At 45.4% G+C, this 21893-nt stretch overlaps 1 protein-coding gene across 1 annotated transcript in view; it reads left to right on the top strand.

The window, feature by feature from the left end:
• The window catches only part of VANGL1 (VANGL planar cell polarity protein 1), a 45785-nt gene that overhangs the window by 14617 nt on the left and 9275 nt on the right, over window positions 1–21893 (top strand). Inside the window, exons 5-6 of the mRNA XM_054079856.1 lie at window positions 18154–18287; window positions 21556–21688. Coding sequence (XP_053935831.1) covers window positions 18154–18287; window positions 21556–21688 — 267 coding nt within the window. The remainder of the gene's footprint in view (window positions 1–18153; window positions 18288–21555; window positions 21689–21893) is intronic.

The raw sequence follows: 21893 nt of genomic DNA on the forward strand, positions 1-21893 counted from the left end.
TGTTGGTTTGAGGGAAATAGCACTTAGTCCTGCTGAAGCAGTTTCCTTGATGCAGCCAAAAATGTCCCAGCAGTTCAGGCGTTTAGGAATAATAATTTTTAATGAGTACTGGGGCACATGTAGGTGCTTATTTTGGCAGTGCTCTGCTGCTTCCAGTTTGGTTCTGTAGCATGATGATTTTTCTGTCACAAGTATGGATCAGTTTGAGTCAGATATATCCAGGAGCAGTTGGGAGCTCTGCAATATCTATAGATATGACACAGGCATGCCAGCTTCCACCTTCCTGCTAGAATTAATGCTCTCCTCAGGAAAGGTACAGGAGTGGAAAAGTGTCTCAATCTCCTTAGTTCTCACACTCTGTGAGGTTCTCTAGAAATCTCTTAGTTCCTGTACCCTGTGAATCTGAGCTCCAAAGATTCCCCAGGCTGTATGTGCACTTAAATGTCTGTTTTGCTTATCCTGTCCAGACCCCTATGGCATGTGTATCTATTGCAGATAGAGAGATTAGTGTCTGCTGGTTTAAGTGGGTGTAGGAAGTGTCTCCTGCAGCTATTAGCTTAGCAACAGAATTGCTTTGAAGCATATTTAGTGGTTGAAGCTCAAGTCTGGGAGTTGACTCCTGGATGTTGTTTCTGGCTTAATCAAAGAACTCAAGGCCTTTTGGATGAACTAGGTCTGGACTCTGCTGTATTTTCCTACTCTGTAAAATGTGATGGAGAGCCACTCTTCTGTAATGAAAGTGCTCCCATTGACTTAACGAAAGGTCACTTTAAGGATTTAAAAAAAATGAACTAATCTGTGTTGGTTTTCTTGTGAAACAGTGTTGAGTTTTGGGTGGTTTGGTTTTGTTTCTTTTTCCTTAATCTTAAAATTTCCTTGGTGGTAGGTGACAGATCCAGCATAGCCTTTTAGACTCATGAGATGGAGAGATGACTACCAAAGAGTTCCCTTCTGCCACAACTTCCTGCCTTGAGGTGTGCTGGGTAGTTCTCTCATAAGTGAATTCTGCATAGAAAGTTCAGTACATGTTTGTACATATCTATATACATACACAGTGTGCAGGTTTGGTTTGAGAGTTTTCTGTTTGCTTGGTGGTAGACTGGGAGTTTGTGTTAAGAGGAATTAAGATCCTGGCTTTAAACGTGTGAGTAATCAGAGGCAAAGAATTTGCTTGAAAATCAAGGCTTAAATGTTTAATAGCACATGGGTTAGAAAGAGTGTTCTCCCTTTGCAGAAAGGTTTTTCAAATGCCTTGGGTGGTGTGAGGGCAGCAAAGAGTTGTAAAACCTAGGGTGAAATAAGAGATGTGTGGAAAATTAATAACTTCTCATTTGTTGGCAAGCTGATTGCAATTTTGTTTGGTGAATTGAATCCAAACCGTGCAGTTCGTAGATGCTTCAGTGTCTTGTGTTATAGGGAAGTCTTATCAAGCCTGTCCAATAATGGTAACTGGTGTTGCTTTTTCCTTCATTTCTGATGGATGAGCATAATGTGTATTGATATGTGCTTTGAAGCCTGTGTTTCTTTGCACCTTTAATAACATAAAGGTAAAACCTTTAATAACATAAAGGTTTGATCAGTGACCAAGTGTCTCCCAACTAAGGGAGAGTTCATTCTCTCTCCTTATCTTACTACAAGCAACACAGAGAATTACTTGCGTTTAAACTGTTAAGGCTGCTGTTCTTGATACAGAATGACCCCAATATGATAAACACTGCAAGAAGTGAATGTAGTTGGCATGTCCTTCAACTGCTAAAGGCTTAGCATCGTGAGATGTTTATGTAAAACAAGATAAATTTGGGAACTTCTAAACACCTTCACAGCATAATTTTGCAAGGTTTCCATACAGGTCTTGATATGCTTGTTGGTGTAATGTCAGTCAGGGTCACAAGGGGCTGCGGCTGCCTTCTGCTTCTGGTCGGCTGTGAGGTACAGCGCTGGTGGGATGGGAGACATGATTGGAAAATGTGGAGACATGCAAGAACAGTTTGGATTATTCAGGAACACTGGAGAAGCAGCCTTGTGGGTGTGCTGGAGAGGTAGCTGTAGCTATGATGAAATATGTGTATACTACTTGTTACTGCCTCTGGGCTCTCTATTTGCTACCATGCATGCTTGCCTCACCTCAACACTTTTAAAGGGGTCTTAGTTTGTGGGCTGCCACCTGGAAGGTGGATGTAACAGGTATAGCAATCTAACTGTCTCCTGAAGTTATAACCTTGCTGCTTCAGTCCAGCCTTTTGTTCTCTTCATGCTCTCAAATAGCTTAAGTTTTGCTCCCTGTCTGTCCATGGAGTCTGTCTTCTTCAACAATCCAGTGTACTGCGGAGAGGCTGGTGGTGAGAAGGCTCTTGAGATGCCTTGCTTGGTGTTGCTTCTTGGAGTAGCTCTGTATTTTCCACAGGAAAATTGTTAATATCAACCTTTTTAATCCAAGGTGGGAGCTTTAAAATTCTAGGTCTTTTCTGTCGAGGCAGAGGGAACTCCTGTGTAAGTATGAATAAGATAGGCTTTCTGGGGGAGAAAGGAAGAAAACAATAGCTCAGCCAGCCTTCTGGAAAACCATGTTTTTCTAAGCAGGGTACAGACAGGATTTTCCACCCTCCCTGGCTCCAAATGCAGCAAAGAAACTGAAAATGCTGAGTTAGGTATTCCTCTCTGCCCCTGAGGGCCCTAGGTCCAGGAGGGTAAGCATATTTGAGAGTAGTTCCCCAGATTCATATTATAATCGACCTATTAATAGGCTGGCTTGGTCCTACCCCCAGCACTTTGGCTGTAACTTTTCATCTGGGAGACTTGACTGCCAAAACGAGCGTTCCCTTTGGCATTGATTCAGGAGCTTGGGGAGTAGGTAAAAATTAAATTGGAGTCCCAGTGAACATGGAGCCAAGTCTCAACTTACTGACTGCTCTGCTGCTCGCAATAGGAAGGGTTGCCATGCAGGAGGAGTGCTTTATAGTGATATGTATGTGTGAAGAGCAGGTAATGGATGCAAGAAAGGTCAAGCCTGGGAAAATGGGAGAGAGTGGTTGGGTGGGGATGCTGGCGAGGCTTTTGAAAGCAACAACAAAGGGAAACAAAAGGTGTGGGGGAGAGCCGCAGTAGACAACTTTTCTGTTGTAAGGCTGATAGTTTTGTGAGTTGAGGTTTGGATTTGCAGCAGAGGCTTTGTTTTGTCCCTACAGATAGGATCACCTGCCATCCACAGTTCTGAGCCATCCAGAAGTAACTGAAATTATGTAGGAAGGCTATTGCTGGAGAAAACTCTCCTTTTCTGTAGTTAGTGTTAAACATCTTCCCTTCCTCTCTAGTGAATACTCTTTCCCCACCCTAGAGCTTTGCTAGTCTAGACAGCTCAAGAAAATGAATGGCTTCAAATGCATATGGTAGTTACTGGTCTTAAACATTGAATGTTGGGCTTCAGTATAGTTTTGGTTTTCAGGGGTTAGAAATGTCTGAGAGTGGGTCTTTCTCCTCCCTTTTGTTCGTCACGCAGTGCCAAGATAGTTTGTATGTATTGAGCTGTATGAAGTACTGAGAGCTTCAGTCTGCTTTGGTGTCCTTCCTGGCACAGGCTTGCCTTTATGAACCTGCTGGCTTGGAACCTAGCGGGCAGGCCTTTAGAGTCAAGGTAATGCTTTTGCAGACAGCTGTGACTGGTTAATGTTCTCTATGCATCTAATCAAGAAGTGCTTAGTACTCAGAAATAGCAGCTCTGTGTGTATGAAGTCTGTTAGAGCATTGCCGGTACCCATAATACTTGTCTGCGTTTGGAAGGATGCTTGCAGAACTGTGTTTTAAAAATTCAGGAAGGGAGTAGCTGCTTCCTCAAAATAGGTACCTGTCTCTGAAGAGCCTCTATCTTCTCAGCAGAAACTGTCAATAGTATTGTAAGATCTCATGGCTTGTGCATGCCTACAAAACAAAGCAGAGGCAAACATGTTTTGTGGAAGGGGAAAATATTCAGCCTATCTCCCAGCTGAACTGGATGTAGCAGAGTAGCTGGTTTAGGTAGTGCTTGAACCCTTTTGCCTTTAAGACAAACCAGAGCTGAAATAGAATTGCATGGTTGGAAGCTGGTGCCACTTTTGACCCAGCTGCTTTGGGTTGGCTGTCTCCTATCTATTGAACCTATGGCTCAAAAACTTGATATCTAGGCTGTCAGTATTTACAGATATAATCTGATGAGCACTCTCTTCTCTGTGTCCTTCGGTGCCACTGGGGCTCTGTTCCCTAGTGAAGGAGTGTGTAGAGGGCTGAGGAGCGGGAGTAACCTTCTTCATACTCCAGCCTGCGTTTGTAAGACTTGCACATGCTGCTCATGTGTATCTGATCTCGCAACAAGGAAGTGTTGCTTACGTATGCCTCCCCTTATCAGGGTGACATTCTTCTCATGAAAATCACCTGGTCAACATTTGAACTTTACAGAGCGCTCTTGCCTAGAGTTGTCAATAATTCTCTGGACGTTATTGAAGTCCCAAGATCTCCCTGCACTCCAAAAAGGAAAGTTTCCATGGCATGTAGGCACCTTTGTTACTGTTTCCAGCATAGGAACATGTATTGGCTTAACCTGGGATTTAGGAAGCTGGGTCTCTTGACTGAGGCAAAAGCTGCTGAAATCTTGTGAAGGGACTTCATGTCTAATAATATTGGTCGTTCTTAGTGTGACCCCATATACTTGTGGGCTATTTCTGTTTCCATTTGAGTGGTCAGAAGTGGCACTGTGGAACAAGCATTGGTGCACACTGGTGCAATGCTGTACCTGCTCAGTTAAATGGTGCTGGAGGCACTCAGCTTCCTTCTGCCCTGTGTGCCATTTTGCTTGGTCTGCAGTTTCAGGCATTAGAGGTATTACACTTGCCCTCCTTCCTCCTTGGGATTGCTTCAACCCTCGCCATTTTCCATAGTGACGAACACTGTCATGAAGGAGATTGAGCTGATGAGGTTTTAACTCGTTCTGTGACAAAACAATTTGTTAACTGTCCTGCTGCCTTGATTACAGGAGCTTCCTAGCATAGCATGTTCTACAAACTTGTGACTTTGCAAACCAGCTCTGTTGCCAGGACCTCGAGCCTGTGTGAAATTAAACCTCATTTCTAAATGTATTTTTTCTGTGCCGAAATCCCTACAAGGCACCCTGACAGCATTTCTGTAACTGTCTTCCCCCCCCCCCCCCCCCCCCCCCCCCCCCTTCCCCGCCTATCACCAAACCTGATGAGCATCAGCACATCAGTATTAAACAATCTCTCATCCCTAGAAGTTCTGGGATAGCCGGCTAAACGGTGTTAATTGCATCTGCAGGTGTGAAGCTCCTGAAGGAGTTGAGCTGTTTGCTCCTGAGCAGCTTGTTTAGCACTAACTGAGAGGTGTTAGACTTGTGAAGTCCAAGCCAATGTCTTTGCTGGAGCCCTTCAGGTAATTGAGTGTTTACAACCGCTTTTTTGCAGTTCATCATCTCTGCAGCTGGGTTGCTTTTCTGCAAGCTCAGGAGTGGGAGCATGGAGCCCTGTCCACAGCAGGGAGGCCTGGGCAGCTGAGCATTAGCACGCTTCAAACACCCGTGCCATGGAGTAGATAGGGAAGGAAGCTCTGACTTGGAGCTAAACTGATCATGACTTAATGGGAAAGGACTTCCAACTGCATTCTTTCATTCTTAGTCGTAGGCCATACCTTTTCCCCTTCTGCCTGTGCCTACTGCTTTGCCTCCTGAAGGATGGTGCCGCAGAGAGCAGTTCACCTGATTGCTCTTGCTGTGAGGCTACCTGTGGAATTGCATGAGGAAATTTTCCAGTAGCCTTTGAAAAAATGTGTGCTGTTGCCTGCTGAGCAGTCTCCTTTGATGCTGCAGATGAGTTATGGGAATGGTGCCTTGTTCTGTTTTACGAGGGTCTGTTTGATGGTGCATGTGGTGCGTGGCCAGTAAAGACCAGCTAGGGTATTTACTTGGGTCAGAACAACACCTCAGTGGGAGGATATTTGTTTGTGACAGTAGTGAACAGCAGACTCCTGGAGTGCCAGGCGCTTCTCATTAGATGGGAGGGAAAAGTCTAGGATGGACTATCAGCATCTGACTGCAGGCACGACTCATCCTAGAGTTTCTGATGTGGTAAAGCCTGTCTCCAAAGTCTGGGAGGGCTCTGCTTTTCTGAAAGGAGCATGTTTCCCTAGCCTCTTGTCTTTCTGCATATTTCTTGATCTTTGATCATTCCCACTGCCTCTTGTACACACACTGCCTCTCTGCTCCTTTTCAGCAGGAGGAGCATGTACTGGACTGTAGCCCAGGTACCAGTTGTATTGTGTTCTATGTGGTGACTGCAAGTGGTGCAGGGTGATTGTTATACCCTGGAGCGGTCTCACATTTTTTGAATACTTAATACTTTAAAAGTTTACGAGCCGGTTTGTAAGAGAAGGGCCTGCTGTCAATTATTAATCCCTCTGGCTAATATGGTATTACTTGCTTCCTGATGGCGAGCTTGTAGGCTTCGTCCTGCTGAAAGAGGTGGTATAGGGGAAGTGCCACTGGTTTCATCTGCAGGGATTTCCCTTCTTGTTGGTTCGGCTTTCAAAATCGGCACTGCCCAGAAGTACAAGAGCAGCATGCGCTCCAGCCTACCCTGTACTTAAGGCGTTTGCCATGTGATTTCTTTTCCCCTGCTGTCGGTGTCCTCCAAATCGCCTGCGTATGTACCACCCACGGAGACAGATGGTCTCCCTGAGCTGCTGAACAAATTTTGTGGCTGTGAAAATACTTTTATCTTCAAATGCTGAAAAAAAAAAAAAAAAATAATAAATCCACCCTCTCAACCTTTGACATCTGTTTCTTGTGGTGAATGATGAAATACAAGTATTCTGCAAAGGAGTGAGCTGTGTGCCCTTCAGGGGAAAGGAGGAGGCTCACTTTTTGTTAAAAGTGCCAGAAATTGTGAATTTACAGTTCTTGTACGGCACACCCAAGTAATATGTCCAAGAAAAGTGGGAGCTAATCCTGACCCTATGCTGAAGAAGTAGGGAAGAGTGAATAGGCAGTTGGGTGGTAGTAAAACAAATTATGCACATAGACAGACACACATACACCAAATCCACCAAAAAAAACCAAACCTCAAACCTGAGGGCAATATTTTCACTTCATTTTCCTCCTCCAGTACTCACCTCTGTGCTTAGATTTGCCTTGTGCAGTTCAGTTTGAGTGGAGACCTTGGCTGACTCTTTGGGGAGAGCTGTACACCAGCAAAACAAGCTCCTGGCACAGCAGTAGGATCTTGACAGTGGTGTGGGGGATGCTGACTCTGGCTTAAGTGCCCAATCTCCTGGTGAAGGGTCATTTGCATTCTTGTTGGGGCTGGGTTTTTGATGCTCAGCTCTGAACTGCAGACCATGTGTGTCCCTGTGGCCCTAGTGTTGTCTGTAGGGTTGCTGGGTGCTGGGTATAAAGGAGGTTGCTCTTGCTGGAGTGGAGCTAGATGGGGGATGTCCTGTGGTGGAAGGATGCTCTGCAAGGAACACTGGACTCTAGTTTGAGAGCTGGTACTCCTTTGTGTGCAAGGGTCTGCTACTGGGTAGCGTCAATGTTGCCTCTTCAGGCCTGTCTGTGTCAGCTTATGGGGAAGTAATACTCTGAAGTGTTGCGAGAGAAGTCCTAGAAGTTGAAGCTGCTGCATTGACTCAAATGGCAAACTTCATTCAAAGTCTGGCCACGTTAATTCCATCCCGTCCTGGGGGTGAACTAAGAGGTCTCTCAGCTGAGGGAACTGGGTTGTTCAGCCTAGGGAAAAGGAGACTGAGGGAAGACCTTGTTGCTCTCTACAACCAACTGAAGGAAGGTTGTAGCAAGGGGGGTGCTGGTCTCTTCTCCCAAGTAACAAGTGATAGGATGAGAATAAATGGCCTTAAGTTGCACCAGGGTAGGTTCAGAGTAGATATTAGGGAAAAAAATTCTTCACTGGAACGGGCTGCCCAGGGAAGTGGCTTAGTCACCATCCCTGGAGGTGTTTACAAGACAAGTGGATAGGGTGCTCAGAGCTATAATTTAGCAGTGGACAGGTACAGTTGGACTCAATGATCTCAAAGGTCTTTTTCAACCAAACAGTTCTATGATTCTCTTTCCTGAGAGAGCAGTCTACCAGGCTGCCGTTGGAACAAGAGCTGGATGCTGCTGTTTGTTTCATGGCAGCAGCATCTAAATGTCAAGTCCTATTAGAGCACTGAAGTTTTGCAGCCAGTAGAAGCTTTGAACACTACTTTTGTCATTTCCTTGGAATTAAAGTTGCATTTCTTAGCTTTCACTTAAAACCCCCACCCATAGTTACTTCATAATTATTAATGTATCTTGAAGAATTCCTTGTCTGAAGACTCTGGCCCTGTGATGCATGCTCAGGCTTTAAATTATCTTTTGAAAATGCACTCTCATAAGCTTCTTGCCATACCTGCAGGTTCCTGCATATTTACTTTTTCTTTTGAGGCTTAGACTAATCAGAGGCATAGTATACCTTTATGTTGGGTGGAGAAAATGCATCACTATCACGGATTGTGCAACACCATTTGTTATTGCCTGCTGCAAGGTTCCTGGGCACTTGAGTGAGGCACAAGCTCAAGCTGGAGGCTGATGGGTGCCCTGTTGCTCAGGGCTTGGGGGAGTCTGCTACTTCATACCTTAATCTGTCTGCACCAAGTGCCTGTTTCACTCTTGCATGCAGGATGGGTTCTTTGTCTGCTCCCAATTCCTGTATCCAGAAGGTAAAGCACACTTTAGTGTTTTCCTGTCCCCTGTGATTTGTTTGAAACTCCTTATATCCTAAATGTAACCTCAAATGTGTAGAAACGTTAGGAAAGGGTTAAGCTGTCCTCATAAATACTCAGTACACCCCTCAATTATATAAATGTTTGATCGTAGTTTCCTATCACTTCTTAAATGAATGCTGCTGCAAAAGACTTGTCAGGGGTCTGATTCCCCATCACCCTTCTCAAAGAAATCATGTCTGGTTGCACAGGGATCTGAATGGGGGAAACTGCTAACTTATCTCTCTATTATCTATGTGGTTTTATGATTTGTATCTGTATCTTTCTCCCTGGATCATTTAGCTGGGATCAGTTTCTGTAATCTTTTATCTGTCCTTCTGGTTCTTAAGGTATCAAAGGCTTGTGGTGGCAGAAGAAAGGTGTGACATGGGCTGGAGGGACAGAGGCAGGACAGCACTCCCTCATGGCAGTGATGGTTTCATTGAAACCAGTCTGCTGCTGTCTGAGGGAAAAGATAGGATGTGTGCATGGGTTGCTGTAGTTTGCCTGCAGACCATGGTGGTGCATGGCTCTGCCTGTGCGCCCCTCTGCTGAGGCTGGAAAAAGGAGAGCCTCAAGTCCTTACTTTTCCTCCCGTTTATCAGGCCTACAGGGAACCAGCTGTGGCCCAAGCATGAGGGACAGGTCGCGTGCCCCAGGCCATGTCCTTTAAGGTGCAGAGCTGACACAGTGTACTGCAGGGCAGTTTGTTGTTGTGGGTTTGGTGTAGAGTCAGAGTGCCAGCTGTGAGACAGGACTCTCTAAATTATTATCTTGAGTTGTGTGGGTCTGCTTCCATGGGGCTCATTGGCCTTAGTAGTCTCCTTAGCTATGGAGAGGTTAACTCTAATATTGACTTCAGCAGTGTCTCTGTCACACAGGTGGAGCCTGCTCGGGCTGCTGGCAGCTGGGTGCAACACCTGCAGGTGCCTAGGGAAACTGGCTTGCCCCTGCTCTGTCAGCACCTGCATCTGTCTGTGTCTGTGTCTGCCATGCAGTGCAGGTTCATGGGGACAACTCGGCAGCAGCTTCCTCCCATCATCTTTGCACTGAAGTTGTCCCCCTTGTGCTCTTCTCTCACTGCCCTCCTTCCTAACCTGCTGGTTTGCTCAACAGATGAAGGAAGCCTTTCACAGCTTTGATTTTGCTTCAGTGTGAGCAGATGGTAGTTGTTTTATTTTCTTTCTTCTAAATACGCAAGTTAGTATTCTCACTCTCTTGAGGATACACCACCACTTTGCAAAACTGCTTGGCATGCTGGGAAAGACCATTTCTGAGTTCTAGCACATGGATCCAGCTGTGCTGTCTGGATCTGATTGAACTACTGCTGGCTCCTGAGGGTGCTAGGTTGAACTTGTGGTGTGGACCATCCAACCAGGCATGGGATTGGTTCACTGTGGGTATCTAGCATGTGGTGGATATATGGCTGGGCCTGGGCAGCTCCTTTGCTCTCATTTTTTTTCTCCTCATTGAAGCAGACCCTGGAGCAGTGAGAGGCTGGTAGCAAAGGCTTGTTCTTGGCTTGACAAGAAGGCCATGCCTTTGCCTCTTTGAATGTGTTATATGATCAAAGGGAAGTGAATGTCTGTAGTTTGAGAGCTGTTGGGGAATCTGTGTGTGGTTATTGGTGTCCGAGGAACTGGTTGAAATCCATCCCAAACTGTTAATAGCTGAAAGCTGCTGTTGTCCACTGGCCAATGCATGGGCTATACCGTTTGGAGTTAGTGGTTCTGCTAGGTGTCTGCATGGTGAGTAAGTGCTTGGAAGCAACTCCACACACATGCTGTTCCTCTTGGAGAGGCGCTCTTTGTGTAGGAGGATGAGTGGTTTGGTTTGGAGCATACTCTCCTGGCAGCTGGCTTCCTCAGCCTTCTGAGGGAGAGGTTTATTGTGCTGCATGCTCAGCGTTTCACAAGCTGCTCTTTCAGATGCAGCCCCTGAAGCTACTCTTGTACGCACACATACCAGTCCCAATGGATGGGCTGAGGTAGTCGGCACAACATACCTTTGCCACATGCTAACAAACTCCCCATTGCTGTTCTGTAAGGAAATTGCAAGATAGCCTTTCTGGTTACCTGAGTTGACCTCTTGCAATAAGGCATCCTAGAATTGCATACAGTGAATGTGGGAAGAAGCTTAGACTCAGCAAGGGCTTAAGTCTCTCTTTTCTTGTGAAAAGAGTTCCCTGCTTCCCATAGGAAACTCCAGGACCTCCACTGTTCCTAAAATTCGCGTTAGGCTTTTACAGGTTATTTCTTATTTCATTTTCTATCTGCTGAATATGATGTCAGGAGTAACAACTATCCCTATGATCTTTGCCTTCCTTGGCACTGTACAGCATGAAAAGAGATGTTCACCATGTTACTGAGAAAGAGAAGTGTGTTGCTGTCACAGTATCTAATCTCAACACAGGGGCTGTCTTTTTCTGATAAATCGTATAATTGGGTCTTTGGGACCACTCTTTGAGTGACAGGATTGCACTCTCCTCCTCACTATACTTTATCAATAGAGTCCTGGGTCTTTGTCCTAGTTGATTGTACTACATGCCATCTTCAGCTGTTGGAAGTTGAAGCAAGGGCAATGCAGCTGTTGGGAAAGCATTTGTCCAAATTTGAAGTTCTACCAATAAAGGTGACTGGGAAAAACATGTGCTGGTACCCTGAAGACCAATTAACTTCCTGAAGTACCAGGCTGGAAAGTTTCTCAGAAGGAGAATTGCAATGGGAGCATACCTGTGGGTTTACTGGGGTTTTATAGCTGCTTACAAGAACTTAACACTTTATACTTCTGTAGCAGCAGCATCTTAGCACTGGCTTGGGAGTACTTTTATAACGCTCTTCAGGGAGGCTTAAATAAGTAGCTATCTTGGGGGCTATGACAAAGGGTAGATTTTGTCTTTTTTCCAAAGTTTGGTCATACCCTTCAGTAAAATCCTCTATTTCAAAAGCTCCTGCTTCCATATAGCTGCTCTTCCAAGTAAAAAGATTAGAACCTAACAGCAATGTTAGCAGTAAAATTGCAGGGGTCCTTTTCTTTTTTGTCCGTACTGGCAGGTTTTGGCTAGGCTGCCATTGATGGAAACAAACAAGAAAATAATCTGAAAATTAATCCTACTCTTCCCCTCTCATTCAGAAAATCTGTACATTGAAATCCTTTCTGCATCAGTAGTCAACCAACCACTGTACTGCTCAACTGTTATTTTGATTCTGGGTTTTCTCTCACAAGACATGAGGTTTGGCGTAGAGTGTGTTGGAGACCACCATGTCTTGGACCATGCAGGGCAGAAAAGGAGAGATCTGTCTTTAGTAACTGAGCTGGTGCTCTCATTAAATTTCAAACTTTTATGTGATAGTTGTCCAGATATCCAGTTTTGGAGATGGACATACACTTAAATTGCAGTTCTTCTATTATAAAAAATAATGGGAAAGAAGAGAATGGTGTGTGTGTGTGTGTGTGTGTGTGTGTGTGTGTGTTTTTGCTTCCTTGGAGGCAGCAGCTGTGCTGCCATCACAGTGACGACCTGTTACCACGCTGAGCTTTCCTTTCCCATCCCTGATAAAGGCCTGACCTTGCAAATTCTTTTCCCTGCCTGACCAAATGCCACAAGTTGGGTATCTAAAAGAAACTTGCTGCGCCCTGGTTGTCCAGCGCCTGTTCCAGGGAGGGCAAGGATTGCACTTGCTTTTCAGTTGTGGTTGTCTGACAAGAAAATGTGGTTTTCCTATTCCTCGGGGTTGCGGTCTTGTTCTCTTGACTCTACCAAACTGAAATGCTGTTGTAGTTACAATGATCAAAAGACATTTTTCTGCTTTGCTCATTTGGCTGCAGCTGCTGAAGGAGTTCCTTGTCTTGGCATCTCTGGCTGTCTCTGGCTCTGTTTACTAGGGAGGATGAAACTGTAGCTAAGGCATCAGTGCTACTGCTGGCACTTGAAGTGCTTCTGCATGATCTCAGTCCTCTCAGCAAGGTGGTCCTCAGCACCTCATTTCAAGGTTCTGCTTGGGAGGGATAGTAAGTACCAAATCCCTTGTGCTTTGCAAGCTCCCTGAAGTGGCAGGTCTGACTGGGCAGTCTGTGCTGGCTTCACCCATAGCTATGGCAAGCAGAGTGGGATAGCATGTCTGTGTGGAGGATGGTAGAAAAACCTTCTGTAAAAGTTTCCTTTAGGGAAGTTTTTGGTGTGGGAAGCACTTTAATTCTGCGTTTCAGTTGGGCGTTTCTAGTTTTATTTCTGAGGCTTCAGTCCTGATGACTTTGCTTTGGAAGAGCAATCAAGCGTGGTGAGCCCCAGGTCTGCATCTAGCAAATGGGTATGTGAAAGAAAGGGATTTTTCTGTGAGGGAGGTGCGATTGTAAAGTGCTTCTGGGAAGGCACAGAAGTTTTCCAAGCCTGTTGGGTGTGAGCTGACAGCACTGCTAGAGAGTAAGAAGTGCTGTGGGTGAGCAGGTTGGCACTCCAGGAGACCTCAGCATCTCTTGCAGTAGATAAGCCTAATGCAGTTGTAGGCAGGTAACAGCTGGTAAGGCAAAGCCAGCTCTGCGTGGAACGTTGTTTTGTGCAATCCTTTCTTAGCTTCTCTTTGAGGGGCAAAGCTTCCCAGTTGGCTGTGACATGTATTTTGTGTGCCCAGAGATCTTGGCTTGTTTTGATCCTGTGTCTGTTTTGGAGAACAAAAAAAAAATAAAATATGTTTGGAGGATGTTTGTACCCTTAATTGGTACAGCACTGATCACAGAATCGTACAGTGGTGCTTGCATTGGAAGGGACCTTGAAGATCATCCAGTTTCAACCCCCTGCCATGGGCAGGAACACCTTCTATGAGATCAGGTTGCTCAGAGCCCCATCTAACCCGGCCTTGAACACCTCCAGGGATGGGGCAGCCATGACTTCTCTGGGCAACCTGTCTCAGTGCCTCACCACCCTCACAGGAAAAAAATTCTTCATAATACCTAATCTAAATCTACCCTCTCTGGCTATCGCCGTGGATTTTAGATGTACAGCTCACCCTAAATGCCAGAGCTGCAGGATTTGCATCCATAGCAAGGTAAGGAAGCGGGTGCTCTGGTAGCAAACAGCTCTTTCTGCATGTGTATTTATTTCTATGTCAGTTGCAAAAGTGTGAGGCGCTGGTCTGCCTTCTATGATTAACAGTGTGTAGCTGATGGTTGGTATAGTAGTACCATGATAGGCTACATTTCTAGCTTTTCAGGAACATGCTGAACTGATAAAACTATGTGAATAAGCTCCATACAGTGTGCTGGGTTTGACCCCAGTGTGTCCAATGGCAACTTTGAGCACAGGGGTGTGGTTTCAAACTTTTTTCCTCTTTCTTTTTCCACCACTTCAGGAGACCCAAACCCATGTTTCTAGAAACTGTCAGGGCCCAAAGCCAGTATTTTGATTGTATAAGCAAGCTTCTTTCCCTGTGCTTTGCCTCAGTAAAGCACTGGCTTGTTTTCCTGGAAATCCTCTGAAAGGGCCAATTTCAGTATTGGTGTAGCTATGACACAGAAGGCATGTACAAAGCCAAAGTGGCCTCTTGAGTGACAGAGTATGGCAAGACCTTCAGTATCAAAATCCCATGTAGCAGCAAGTATTCATGCAAAACTGTTTTGACCTACCTTTTGAGAGGAAAAAAAACTTGGCAATAGTTGCTGCCTTTGTGTCATGCAGTCCCCTCCTCCACTTCCTTGCATGCCCTGTAAAAGTTAATTCATTACTGTTTGTAAAGGACTGCAGTTTCTGTGCTGCCAAATGCCACTGAGGTACCCTGTGCTTCTGTTGGATCTGCTTGTTTGCTTTCCGTGCTGGCAGCATGGTGTGACATGGCCTTCTTCAGGCTAGCAGCAGTAATAATCATTAAAAAAAAGCCAAAAACCAAAAAGAGCAACCTTCCAACTTCACAAAATGCGATGCAACAAAATACTGTGCCTTATCACTGTTGCCTACAAGGAACACTGGGTTTCCAGAAGGTCACTGACCTGTGCAGAAGGTTTTTTTTTGTTGTATGTCCTAGGATTTCAGATTCCGAACTGTTGTATGAAAATGCTTTTCGTGTCCTGACACCACTTTTCTGTGTTCTGGTAGTTTGTTACAATGCCTGAAATATATTGGGCTGCTATCCTTAGTAGGACATGGGGAGGATCCTTGTTCTGACCCTCTCCAAACAGGCAATTAAGTAGTGAAACTTTCTGTTCCCTGCCCCTCCCCATTCTTTTAGAATCTTAAAGGCAAGGAAAACCTCTGTTTGCTGAAGTGCGGGGTGAATGAATGCAGTGACCGACATGGTGCTGAACTCCTCCCCAGACCCTTCTGCAAGGAAACAGCCTCCCAACGTGGGCTTTGGGAAGACTGCCAGTTTCCATTTCCATTGGAGCTGGCGTGTGGGTGGAGAGGAGGCTTGCTGCAGCCACTTCACCTTGCTCACCAGGCAGGAGAGAGTCTGCCCTGCAGTGGAGAGACCCAAAAAGCTGATTTCTGTTGGGACATGGCAGGCTTCCTCCACATCTTGGTTTGCTCCTGTGCACTCTTCAGGACTACTCTAGGTGCTTATTTCCTTGTGTTTACCCTCCTCCTCACACGTTGAGTTGCACAAGTGCGTTGTGGGGCTTGTGCTGGCTGTGTGTGTTTAGGAAGGGGGTTCTTTTTGCTTTGCAGTTCCTATGTTGGGGCAGGGCTGGCTGTCCTGCACTGTGCAGGGTGAGGCTTCCCCTTGATGTGGGTGAAGAGGTTGAGCAACACAGCCCAGAAGACTCTGATTCAGCTTTCTCTTGCTCCTGTTAATTATTGACCCCTTCTAATTTTCTTGTCTGCAGCATCTTCTCTTTAATTCTTTTCTTTTTTTTCCGAAGAGAATTTGTAGAGCTGGCAGTCCAGCTGTCTTTCTAACCTGCCGTGCTTAGACTACATGTGAGACAGAAATGGCCTGGTAGAAATTTAGGAAGCAGATGTTTAATTACAGTTATCTCCCTAGAGAGCAGACCCTCTGAGTGATTGGGGTATCATCTCATATGGGGGACTGACCCTATTCTAGGTTGGCATCAGCAAAAAATAGCTGGGCTTTCATTTTTAGGGCAGTGGAGTTTGCTTATTGCAATGTGAAAGCTGACTGTGTTGGGATTTTGGGGGTGTGTGCCATTGAATCTGTAGGGTAGGTTATTTAGTGAGGGGATAGAAGGGGTAGTGGGTGGAGAAAGCTGATATCCTGATGATAACGTCCTCTGTGGGGTCCAGGGTAATGTGTATGTATTAAACTACTTTCTGCTGTGATGCATTGTGCTTTGGACAAATAGAGCTACTTGGTCAATGAAGCACCTCCCAAACATTTCCTGCTGCTGGGATGGAAGTTGCAGTGCTGCCTGAAAGGAGTGCAGTATATTAGCAGAGTATAACTGTGTTCATTTTTATCTCCTTGTTTCCAGATGATCCTAGTTTTCCAAATGTTGCATTTTGAGATGAAACTCTGTGGAGTTTTACCTTCTCGGGAAATGGACATGGAAAAACTCAGTCATGTTTGAATGCAGTCAGAAGGGGGAATGTGTGCTGCTGCCACGTGACTTCTTTTATGAAATTTTGTTTTTAAGCTGCAGCGAATTCACAGTAGAAGTCAGAAGTTTGGCAGGGAGAAATAAACTGGCTTCAATTTTATTCTGTACCAGTGTCTATGTGTGTGTGGCAGTGGGTCAGTCTGTACTGCTTCATTAAAAGAAGATTATTCCCTTGATTAAATAGTGGCTTTTTATTCTGTATCAGTAGCTGAGTGCTTAAGTGGGGTTGCTTTTAACAAACTTGTTATGAGGAAATATGAAAGACTGGCACCTGAAAAGAAAAGCTTCTTTAACATGTTCTAGTGCGATACAAAAGACCTCACCAAACAGTCCCAAAGGTGGAATTTGCTTCAAAAGCTGAATGTGTCATCTAAAAGGTACACAGCTAATGAAATGCATGGCGCCGTACCATAATGCTGACTGATGAAGGTACACATGATGAAGGTACACAGTGAACAAGTCTGGGTTTGTTCTTCTTTCTTAGAATCTTGTGAATGGGCTGGCATCTATGCTTAATTCACTGATCAGTGGGAGTGGGCAGCTGGAGAATGAGGATGGCAGAGGGTATATGTGTGTTTAAATTACTGGGATGTGATGCAAAAGTTTAATATTAGCACAAGGCGCAAGAAAATTTAATTTTTTCCTCTGGGAGTGTGCCTTGAAATGAATTTAGGTCTTAATTTGTTCATTTCTTATTTTCCCATGTTACCATCCTTGTAGTGTTTTCTTCCTATGTTGTAAGGTGTGAGAATACTTGGTTGCTTTCTTTAGGAGGTGCTTTGTTGGCAAGTGTGAACTTTACAGTTAACTGGCAACAAACGTGTTGGCAGTTCCTTTATAATTTTTGTGGGTTCAAAATGAAATTAATTGTGGGTTTTTGACAAACTCCTGCTAGCTGAAATGGTGATCTAGGTGATTTAGTGAGAATGCATTGCCAGACGGACACCACGCTGGGGCATGGGGCCAGAGCAACATGGAGAAAGCTATGTCCTAGGTCCTCTGTGTGTGTGTTGCCTTTCTTTAAACACCATAGCTCTGTCTTGTTTTGAAATGCTGTCTTATGTGTTAGTAGCAGTTCCTACAGACACCTCTCTCCCTGTGGTTGAAATGATTGCAAACAAAGATACCTCTGGGTTGAGCTGTTACTTCGGCTGTTGCGTGTGCTGTTTTGCTTCCGTGTGTCATGATTTTGTGTAGAGGCATCCCTTCAAAGCGAGAGAGGGAGTGTTGCTGCTCCATATTCTGTCCCTTGCCTGGGATTTAACAAGCAATACTGAGGTAATCCCTTCTCCGGCAGCTGTACTCCTCAGGCAGCGATTTTATCTTGGTGTGAAAGCTGAAGAGCTTGGGCTCTTGTCAGTGCTCAGATGCAGGAGATCTAAGGAGCCACGAGGTGCGGCTGAAAATGACTCAAAGGAAAGAGCATCCATCCTGAGCTGGTCCATCCTTCTAGGCTGGCCAGCTACAGCAAAACCAGCGTGGTGCTGTGATCTTCAGCCTGGGTGAGGCCTCTACGTTGCAGCTGGGGCGGGCAGAGCTATCATTGTGTGTTTTCCCAAGCTACAAGCAGCCTAGTGTTTCAATTTATGTACTGCCCTTCTTTAGGGATTTCCTGTCACCCTCCTATTGTGGTGAGGGCAGAGACATTTATCTTGCATCTTAAATGAAATTTCAGATCCTAGAGAGAGTAATTAATGCTGTGTGTATTGCACAGTTCTGTGGACATGACAGCCCTGTAATGTGGCTGTTTTAATGTATTTATTTATTTTAAGGAAACAAAAGAACTTGATGCATTTTCAGGGGGTTTTCTTGTGTTTCTTTTTTCCTTAGCATCCAGCGAGCTGCACTGGTGGTTCTTGAAAATTACTACAGAGATTTCACAGTCTACAACCCAGGCTTGTTAACAGCCTCCAAATCCCGTGCAGCCAAGCACATGGCTGGCCTGAAAGTCTACAATGTTGATGGTAGGTGAGGTGAAATGTATTTTCTGAGACTGGGTGGGATGGGGAAGGGCTGGATTGGCTTCATGCTTTGTTATGCACACGTTCTCACCTTTTTGCTTTGCCAGATCCTTGTCTCTTGCTGGAAACCTTCCTAATAGTACTGTTTGCCACTGCTAGATGACTGTACAGATGAGTATTGCCCACAATAAGGCTTCTGGTTTTGCCAGATGAAACGGTCAAGTTTTTGGTCAAGCCTAATTATTATACGGCTCGACAAAGGCTTTTCAGCACCACTGCTTATTTTAGGCAGCCTCTGCTTTTTGTCACCCTTGGGTCAATTCCTTGGCAGTGCTAATACAATAAACACAACTTTTAACCTGAATGACTTCAATTATTTACCATGCCACTTACACAAGCAGCCTTCAGGAAGGTGAAGGATGTTGATACCAATCTGGGAAGAAGCAGCAGCCTACCACTAAGCTAGCTGTTCCTGACTTATGCATGGCTGTGCTCCTAAGTCATCATGATGCTAAGCAGTTCATGGGCATTCAGAGAGAGATAACTATCCCTCTTGAGCTTTGCCATTCTACAAATCTGTTTCAAACTTTTGGACTTTTGGGAGGCTATCTGGGTGGATCCCCGTGGACAGTCGAAGCAGTGAAAACTGGAATTAATCATTTGACGCTCTTAAGCTATCACTGAAAGCTAGGCTTGATAAGCAGGGTGTGCCCAGCCATTACAGCCTGTATAAAAGTGTGCATTCCTTTGATTGAAGAACTCATAGGTGCGTAGGGAAGCTTTCATTGTGAAGGATGGCTGAAGTCCTGTGACAAGATGTGGTAAGGCACATCCCGCCCATGAATAGCGAAGTATTGAAAGGCTTTGAGAACTGGAAGGGAGAAGAGACTGAAGAGACTTAGCTGGGCAAGGAGGTTCTGTGTGCAGGGTCTGGAGACCGAATTATGAAGAATATCTGTCATATGGAAAAAACATGAGACATAATTGTTCTGCTTTCAGTGCCTGATGCTTTTTTGTTTTGTTTTAATTTTTGGTGACTTCACATCCTTTAAAGACCTGTCTAAATGTTTCCCCAAACCTGATGCAGCACCCCAGAGTCCATAGAATTAATTAGAGGTTTAGATCTTGACAAAGGAAAAGTGAAGGGAAGCAGAATGGGGAGAGTACCAGGCTTGCTCGTCGTGTGTCCACTGCTGCCTGTAATGAAGAAGCTTTTAGGTAGATGAGAATGAATTGACCTGGAGAGGAGAAGGAAACAGACTTGCTCTGCACTTTCCTAGGGGTGAAATCTTTTATTCCAGCTGCTCACTCTTAATGACTCCTGGTATGTGGAAAGTGAGGGTGTCCCGATCCCGCAGGTATATTCACACCATTCACATCCAGTGTCCCGCCAGGCTGGCTGCAGGATGTGTTGTTCTGGTTACTAGTTGTGGTGTTTTCTTCTGTGCCGCAGTATCTCTTCAGGAGGTGGCAGGGCGTATGTTCCTGCAGCACCTGGTCAGAAGTTGGGACTCCTAAGTTTGGAGGGAAAACTGCTGGTCTGGTAGCATTAGTAGCTTAGGAGTTGCTAGCTCACAAAACTTTGGAAGAGAAGGAACCAGAAGCAAATTCCAGATGTGGCTGGCAGGCTTTTCCGAGTGTAAGGCTCGTGAGTCTGCCAGCGCCTGAAAACTCATGCCTCCCCTTGTGGGGCAGTACTGCCTGCCTGGACTGTTCCCTTTGCAATGCCACTGCCTTATGCAGACATGGAAATCTGGGGCTTAGAAGCACGTTGTTAAGAAGATTCCCATCCATTTTACAAAGCAGTTTGTAGTTCTGGCTGCAGCTTACCTTGGCATCCTGACATCTTAATACCCTTCATGTGAAAAGACAGTAATGCTATTAAGGCAGCCTAATTTGTTGGCTGCTTTTGTATTTGATACTGGAGCAGCCAAGAAGGAAAAACGTCTTGCTGTAATCTCTCTTTTACAGAATGGGGAGGTTCACCTTCAAAACCAGGAATTTCATCGCTAGGCATAATCAATGAGGCAAATTACAGTTCTAACCCAAATTTGGGAGCTAGTGTCTCCCTAGAGTCATATCCTCCATTTCAGGGCTGTCAAACAAAGTCTGAAGTGTTTAGACTCTTAAAAAGCTGTCTGTGTGAATGCTTGTCCTTCCCACTGCTGGGTTTCAAGGCTTCTGTCTTGGAATCTGTCTTGTGCTTTTTAGGAAAGAATTAAATAGTTGCCCTTGCGTGAGCAGAACAATTTTAAGAATGTCTGTGCAATTGGTTGGCCTTAACGACTGCCAGTTGAGAGTGTGGGCTTTCAGAGTGGTTAGAAAAGCAGCTCTTGGTGGTTTGGAGGCAGTCCTAGACTACTTCTTTTTCTCTCTGGGTAGACCCACCTCTGTCTTCAATCTAGATAGAAGGGTGGGAAGACTCTTCTGGGGCAATATTTTTTTCCTCTCTGCCCAAACAGACAGAGCTTTGTGGGGAAGCTGCAGAACATACTACTCTATTTTAAGGTCACTAGTTAAGACCTTGTAGTAGACAGCTCTGTCACTTGACTGAGTGTTACAGAGCAGATTCCAGCTTCTCTGTTTCTGTAGCTGTGTAGAATCTCTTAACAGCAACAAAAGTTGTAATGGCAGGTGCTGCTCAGAGTGCCATGAGAAGCTACTACACATTTAGACCCCAGCCTACCCTGTTGCAGAACTGCTGCTCTGACAGTATCTGCCTTTCTGGAAAACCCTGTGCTTTGTCTCAAGGTGACCCTACTGCCTCTGCATCTTATCTTTTCTCTGTGTGTGTAACTGTCTGGAGTTTGGCTTTCATTCATTCACCTCCATGTCTCATGATGTTCTTGTGTTTGTCTTTCTCCTCTTTCCAACCTCTTACTTCTTGTGCTCTCGCACTGACTGTCTTGTTGCTGAAATGTGGTGTGTTCCAGCTGCCTTTGCCTTCAAACTGAAAACATATATCATGGGTGGTAAGTTGCATCCTTGGCATGTGCACCTCACCTCTGCCTTTGTGTATGTTGTGTGAGATCCTTCATCCCAACTAACTTCCCTCATCCATGTGCCAAAGCCCTCTCTCTAAATTTGTGCTGCCTAGCAGGATTGCTACCAGAGCTCCTGAGGACTGGGGAAGGGTTCATAGCTTTGACTAGGAAGGCTGGAGCTACAGAGCACTTGTGACATAGGCTGTGGGATACTGGTCTGTTCCATTCTAGCCCCAGTCCTGTGGCAGTAATGCCTCCTTTCTCATCTTCTTTTTGGTCATCCAAAGGTCCAGGTAACAATGCGTCGGGGCAGTCCCGTGCCATGATTGCAGCCGCAGCCCGTCGCAGGGACTCCAGTCACAATGAGCTCTATTATGAAGAGGCTGACCAAGAGCGCCGAGTGAAAAAACGCCGTGCAAGGTAAAGCTGTCCCTTCCTGGGTGCCACTTCTTGGCATGACGGGGCTCAGTCACATCGTGCTTGCCGACTCCGACGAGTTGGGGGACCCATGATTAGTAGCTGGGGGTTGGCTGCAAATCTGTCACAGCAAAGAAGCATGCAAAACCCAAATGTATAAGGGATATTGACAGCTTGCCACTGGAATTATATGAAGAACGTGCATAAG

The sequence above is a fragment of the Cuculus canorus genome, chromosome 1, assembly GCF_017976375.1.
Source record: "Cuculus canorus isolate bCucCan1 chromosome 1, bCucCan1.pri, whole genome shotgun sequence".
In the NCBI taxonomy this organism is placed as follows: Eukaryota; Metazoa; Chordata; class Aves; order Cuculiformes; family Cuculidae; genus Cuculus; species Cuculus canorus.